This window comes from Aptenodytes forsteri, unplaced genomic scaffold, assembly GCF_000699145.1.
Source record: "Aptenodytes forsteri isolate BGI_AS27 unplaced genomic scaffold, ASM69914v1 Scaffold125, whole genome shotgun sequence".
Lineage (NCBI taxonomy): Eukaryota > Metazoa > Chordata > Aves > Sphenisciformes > Spheniscidae > Aptenodytes > Aptenodytes forsteri.
Genome location: NW_008794447.1, coordinates 4271946 through 4279258, shown reverse-complemented (window position 1 = coordinate 4279258; position 7313 = coordinate 4271946). Strand labels below are relative to the sequence as shown.

At 35.4% G+C, this 7313-nt stretch overlaps 1 protein-coding gene across 1 annotated transcript in view; it reads left to right on the top strand.

The window, feature by feature from the left end:
• Positions 1 to 2496, top strand: part of INPP4B (inositol polyphosphate-4-phosphatase type II B) — a 333068-nt gene extending 330572 nt beyond the window's left edge. Inside the window, exon 27 of the mRNA XM_009290320.2 lies at positions 2364 to 2496. Within this exon, the coding sequence (XP_009288595.1) occupies positions 2364 to 2496 (133 nt within the window). The remainder of the gene's footprint in view (positions 1 to 2363) is intronic.
• Positions 2497 to 7313: the final 4817 nt, after the last annotated feature.

Here is a 7313-nt window from a genome sequence, read left to right as displayed (position 1 = left end):
CCCCAGCCTACTCGCTGGTGGGGTGGGGTGAGAGGCAGAAAAGGCCTTGCCCCTGTGTCAGCACTGCTCAGCAGTAACGAAAACATCCCTGTGTTATCAACACTGTTTCCAGCACAAATCCAAAACACAGCCCCATACTAGCTACTAGGAAGAAAATTAACTCCATCCCAGCCAAAACCAGCACAGTGATTCAGTAGAACTTTGTTCTAAGTAGATTAGTTCCTAGCTGAGTTTACTGAACAAGGTACAAGGTAATTTTCTTTCAGAAATGTAGGTGCGTGCTGGTTTTGGCTGGGCTAGAGTTAATTTTCTTCGTAGTAGCTAGTATGGGGCTGCAAGATATACATCCAGGCGAGCACAAGGTGTGAGCCTTTAAATAAAAAGAACTGCTGTTGACTTCAAAACAGTCACCAGCACTGATGAATTTTTGAAGTCAATTTACCATCATTTAAAACTATTCTAAAATAGTTGTTAATTCTTTCAAAAAAGAGCATGTGCCCTTTCTATTTCTGCCTATATGCTTCCTAATAGGTAGTGAAGCAGGACTGAACAACCTGTGAACACCATGGAGACGCTATTTTGTCAGTGTTGCATTGTGACATATTTGTTATCTTTTTTTCTTTGCTTCCTTAACTACTTTTTTTTAACTTCCTTATTTCATTTCTGTTCGGTGTGTGTGTTTTTAGTGATAGTATAGTTCATCTCATAAGTTATTTAATGTTAACTTGTGAATACTACTCCGAGGCACCTAGCAGGCTTAATAACATATTAGCCACCTAGTCATCGTGCTTCCCAGGTCAGCTGTAGAACACAATAAATATATTGGAAGTACTTAGCATAAATCTATTTCATCAAAATGGCTATATAGTTTCTCTTTGTCAAAATACCTACATGTTGGCTTTCTTTGCTGTTTAAATGCTGTTCTATTTGTTCCTAACTTCCCCTGTTTAACAGCAGACAAACCCAGGGAGCACTGAATGAATCGGATGATCCCGAAACAGGCTGTCTAACTGATAACAAGCCAACTTCTCGACACTTCTATCCTGTCGCCTTGCTGCTTGTCAGCTCACACTTGCTGGTTGTGTGGCTTATTTTAAGTCTTGCTTTGCTATTAGCCAAATATCAATAAACTTAATTTGTGTTCCTTTCTTTTCTACAAACAGCAACAAACTAACTTTAGAAAAAGGAATTATGCTGTAATATTTCTACAATCTCAGACCCCAAGGATTCGTCTTTAAGATACAAATGTCTGAAATGTACTATGTTTTTGTTATTTTTTTCTGAACTCTAAGAAGTATACTATGCATTGAGTGAATTGATTTGCTCTTTCTGTTCATGGTAAAGCTTTCCCACTGTAATTAGCTCAAAGAAAGCCCACTTACAATGCTGTCACTGTATACAAGATGATGTGGAATCCTGAATGCTTGAACCCCTCTTTCCAGAGTAATTAGTCTGACAAAAAAAAAAAAATTAAAATGAATTTGCACAACACAAACTAACCCCTAGATGAATATTACAGGGATGTGGTTTGTGAGACTTAACTTTCATTGTGTTATTTTCATTGTTATTAGCTGATAGGATCTTTTTTGTTTAACAAATTATTATTACTTTGCTACAACTAACTCTTTTCTGTCAAGTAACTAAATGGAATAGAGTAAGTTCTGTTTTGTAATGAAATTAACCTGTTTGTAATTGTTGCTTTAGTTGCTTTTGCTTTCAAGACACTTTTATATTCTTTTTAACAAAGTCCTGTTTATGTCTCGATGCACCACTTTGGCACTTGTGACTTTTGTACTCTATGTGAACAAACATCCTTCCTTTATAAAGCAGAGAGTTGGATTGGGCTGTTTGAAAAGCCATTCTCTCTTTTTTTTTTTTCATTGCAAAGCCGAACATACGGGAAATGAAGCAGAGATGAAACTTTCCTTCACAAATCTCTAGGGCCAGACTTAATAAAATGCCTTATTCCTAGAATACGCATTTTTAGGGCAACGTGTACTCTCACACATATAGTAAACAATTTGAAAAAAGTATGAGAAGGTTTAAAAGGCAAATCTATTTCTGGAATTAGAACAAAATGTATCATTAAAGTATTTAATTTTGTTTTTACTAACTTTAAACCTCAAGGGCAAATATATTGGGGAGAAAAAGTCTTATCACCTATTTCTGAGGGCAATAACTGTACTGGGCCTGGCCTTGGATTTAATTTTGTAAGATGTATCATCACTTGTGGAAAACAAAAATGTAGAGTTGAATCTTTGTTATTTTTACTTCAACTGTTGCTGAAACTCTGCAATGAACAAATAAAGCATATTTATTTATTCTGTGTTTCATGAAGTTGTACTTTTTCCCCCTTTCACTAGAGAAGGATGCCGCATAGAGAATGTACTGAAGAATGTCAAATGCAGAAAGTATGCATTCAACATGATACAGCTGATGGCTTTCCCAAAGTACTACAGACCTCCAGAAGGGACATATGGAAAAGCTGACACCTAAGTTTAACAAAAAATGTAATCAGGAACATACATCATGCTAATTAGTGAATATAAAAATCGCTGTTTATGACTTATTAATTGGGAATGTGTAACCAGTTCAGGTGTTATTTTTATCAGGTTTTATCATTTTACATTAAAATAACTCCAGTTAGTTGTTATGAAATAAAATATCATGAAAAAGCAATGGACTGAATAGTCTCAAAACCAAATATAGTCAACTTTTCTTTGTGAAGCTGAAGTTTAGTATGACTCATAAGCCGGCAGGAATTAGGTTTTTTGGTCATTTGATTGAAGATTAAAAAGGGAAATGTCATTTGCTATAGGAACTGAGGTTAGCAATCTGGAAGGTGGCATTCTGACTCTGAACCAAAACCTGAGATTTGATTTAAGGAGTTTCTTCTGCTGGAAATAGTGTTTTCTGGAACCAGCATAGCACCGAGGTCTTAATCACTAATGATTAAATCCTTCACAGAAGTGTTTATGAAAGATTCTAATGTTAATATCTGGGCTAAATATAATTTTGGTAATTACATTTAGCTTCTTTACATAAACATGGTAACTTCATAATATGTTTTCAGTAATGACAGCCTGTAATCTCAGTAATTCCATTCTGATTCCTTGCAGTTCATTTGGATGTATCGTTCTTGGCTTTCTGTACCACAGCCAAATACCACTTATTTCACTTTCACATAAATCACATTGAAATCAGGGGGATTAATTCTTCAAGTAAGGTGACCTGAATTTGACCTGTCATGTTCCTGTTTACTGTAAACCCTTAAAACTAAATTTTCTTTAGTAGTAGGGAAAATGAGTTGTATATACAGGAGTTAATATCTTTAGGCTGTAAAAACATGTATGTTTTTACAGAGCCTAAGATAAATGTTATAATTATGAGTAACCTTCTGTATTAGGACTAGTTAGCCACTGCAGCTGATTTATATCAAATTTGTAATGCTGCATGTAGACACTCTAGGATGAAGAACTATCAGCTTTAAAAATGAACGTTAATGCTTCTGCCAGCATGTGTTAGTCCTGAAATTTGTCTTGCAAAGAACATTTGTGTTTTCTAATTGTATCTATTCATTGCCTTCTCCTGCCTCCCAGAGAGAAAAACAATTAAAAAAACCCAAGTATTCACTGGTTACTGACCTTTACGTAATGCATTCATTTTGAGAAAAAAATATCTAGAGCAGAAGTGTGAGAATTTTATCCTAATGAAACTGCACTGGGAATTTGAGCATCTGTAGGAAATTGTAATTGCCATGGATAAAGAACTTAATGTTTGCTTGCTCCTATGGAAGTCAAAGAAATCTTGATACACCGTGAGTTATAACTTGTTCTTTTTAATCCATTAATGCCCATTACTGGGTATAAATCTGTAACTATACTAGTAAAAATACATATTTAAGAGCCTGATTCTGCAAACTCTAATTGTGTGATTACATGGAAATGATCTATCATGTGAATAAAATTAAACCCATCTTGTATATTTGCAAGATCAGGCTTTGGGACTTGTAGGAGAACATCAGGAGGAGATCCCTGCTCCAGTATTCTTTGACTTCAGTGAAGCCAGGAATTCACCTGTACAATATGTTTACCTAACTAATTGGAACTTTTTTCCAAAGTGAAGTAGGTCATTTCAGTAGTGTTTTGGTGCATTTGTTTATTTCTATTATATAATGTGCTATCATGAATGACGACTTTGTTCTTCTGGAATGTATTACTTCAACAATAGATGCCAGAAGAGTTGGCATTGCAACATAGATAAGCTCAGGCAGATGAGAGTATAACGCCTTGATTTTTTCCTGTTGTGTAGCAGTAGAAGTGGGCACTACTCACTGGGTGGTTGGACGTGTGCATAAATTCGTGTTTGGGTCTTTAACTATAACATAGCTAATCTATACAAAACTTTTTTGTGGATTTATGGAAAATAAATCTTCCTAGGAAAGTCATGTTTTGTTTTGTCAGACTGCTGCACTGGCCTTCACTATCTGCCATGTTTATTATTAGCTTAAAAAAGACTACATGTACAGTTTAGAAATAGTGATAAATTCCTCATGCACCTCTGAAGTAACCCCACAGATGTACAACAGCGAATGCTGGCCGCCTTAAAGTAATTCTGAAACAATCTGTAAAAGTCTGTGTGGGGATGGCATTCGCTGGTGGGTGCTATAGGTTTCTATAGTTCTTTATCTTAGTCCCATGGGCATTCTGTCAAGTTCAAAATATGAAATTCTATAGATTTCCTTCTTATCAGGAAAATAGTCTTTCAAGATCTCGCCTCGGCATTTTAATTCCACTTGGGTTCTAAATTGCCATTGTGACTATCATGTTACCTTTATATTTAAGATGTTTTCCACACTGAAGCCACATTTTTTTCTATAGTTCTTTATCTTAGTCCCATGGGCATTCTGTCAAGTTCAAAATATGAAATTCTATAGATTTCCTTCTTATCAGGAAAATAGTCTTTCAAGATCTCGCCTCGGCATTTTAATTCCACTTGGGTTCTAAATTGCCATTGTGACTATCATGTTACCTTTATATTTAAGATGTTTTCCACACTGAAGCCACATTTTGGGGGGGGGGGGGGGGGGGGGGAAAAAAGGAATTGGGTTTTTTGCTTTTTTTTTTTTGTGACTATCATGTTACCTTTATATTTAAGATGTTTTCCACACTGAAGCCACATTTTGGGGGGGAGGGGGGAGGAAAAAAGGCATTGGATTACTGTCCTTTTTGTTTTAACAGCCACTCCCGGTATGTTCTTGTGAAATTAAGTAATTTGTTATTTGTTAAAGATAATTAAGAAAAAAACCCAAAACCCACCTCAGTGTACTGCAGTGAAACTTCATTGGGCTTGGGCCATTACAGAAGAGTAGGCTGGGTTTTGTGCTAAATAAGGCTGAACTTTTTCAAGCCAATTTTTTGATTGGAACATCTTTCTGTTGGTCACGAGACCCTTGTAAAACCTGCTGACGCGGTTCCAAGTCTCCTTGGAGAGCCTTGTTGCTTCAGTACTGAAGCAGGCTCAAATGTTTCCTTGTTTGGTCATTGCCTGCTGTGGGCTACTGCAGTCCATACAGGCAAAGGCTGTGTCATCAAAACTGAGTTGTCAGCTAAGCATGGATTCAAAACTAGTGGTTTTTCTGGTTTGCCTTTTATGAAGAAACTAAGGGGGTTTTGCTGCAGGTTGATAGTTACATTACTTGGAATACATTTACTCTTCGTAGAAGCTGCTTCAAGCCCTGTGCATCGTTTGAATGCCTAACAGAGGAGTTAAATCATCCCTGATTTGACTACATATCCTTGTAGTTCACTGTGAATATCAGAGGAGTAAAATTAAGCAAATGATTTTTTTTTTATGAGCAAGCTACATCATTTGTTTTGCAAAATGTTAAGGGAAACGTACTGATCTTGGTGGTGGATTCACAGAAAATGTTCCATATCTGCTCTCTTAAAACTTTTGTAAGGTATAATAATCTGCTTTCAGGGGAGGGCAGTTCTCAAGGGCTAGAAGATGAACCTTCAAAAATATATGTGGCACCTAAAGCCAAATCCTCCCTTACTCACGGAAGATATTATTTGTAGAAATAAGGTCATCAGGATCTGCCTCAAGGAATCCTGATATAAGGGCTTCTAGCGTTGAATATTTGTACAATGTGTTACACACTTACATTTGTACCACAGACTAGTGTCTAAATAGAGAGCTAGTATAAAATGCCTAAAACAATAAGGAAAGGAAAGTTAAAGTAATTTTTTCTCAGAGATGATTATAATACTGTTATAATACATAACATGCGTAAGCCTGACATTATTAAGCAGGCAGGTATTTTTTTCTGAAGTCTTCTTTTGGGGAATTGAAAATATGATCTTGTTAATGTTTATACTTTGGCTTTTATGGAGCAATTAGGAAACAGATATTTTTAATTATGTTATCTGATTTTTGTCTATGTGAAGCTGTGTATTTTGATGGACTACTAGCAATGTATATGTTATAAAGAACAAATAATGTAGTAGGACAGCTGAAACAAAATATTAACTGAGAAAGAGCCTTGATGAAGTCCTTTGCAGTATTAATTTTTGTACTGTCTGAATTTTGGCATTATGTAACTGAAATAAGGAAATTAACAAACACTTCCTGTGTCTAAATCAATCTGTCCTGATGAAAATTCACTTATTTGCAGTGAAATAAAATGTAATGGTGTTCTAAATCATCGCTAGTAATTTAGGTGCAACACATCATTTTGAAGCCCAGTGTATAATATGCCTATTATGAGCTTTGGAAAATAAGCTTATTTTTATTTCTAGTTTAAACACAAGTTCCAGGAAATCCTATGGTCCACTTAGAAAAAGCAGAAAATGCACTGAGCATCAACTGGTGTAATAAAGAAAGAAATGGCATTAAAAACTATGCAGCAAAATTACTTGCGTGAATTAATGCGTGTAGTCAGTTAACACTCTTAGACGTATGTTGTGTCAGTTGGCTATGTTGTAAACTTGAAACCATTGGTATCTCTATTTATGCCTTTTTTTATTGTAAAGAAGTGCGCTGTACAGGCAATGCAATGAGACATGAATTTGCACCTTGCTTTTCACTTATTTGCAGCTTAAAAGTAGATGTTTACAATCAAAGTGCTTTAAAATAATTTACTGTTCTTCAAAACACAAACTTACCTTGTAAATTGCATGTTTAAAAAAAAAATCATACAAATGCTTTTTTAAAGCAAAAAAGAAAAAAAAGAGAATTCCCAGACTTCAGTCTCTAGAACATTTTTTTCCTTAGTCACGCAACATATCGATTGTTGTGTTGCCAGAGCATTC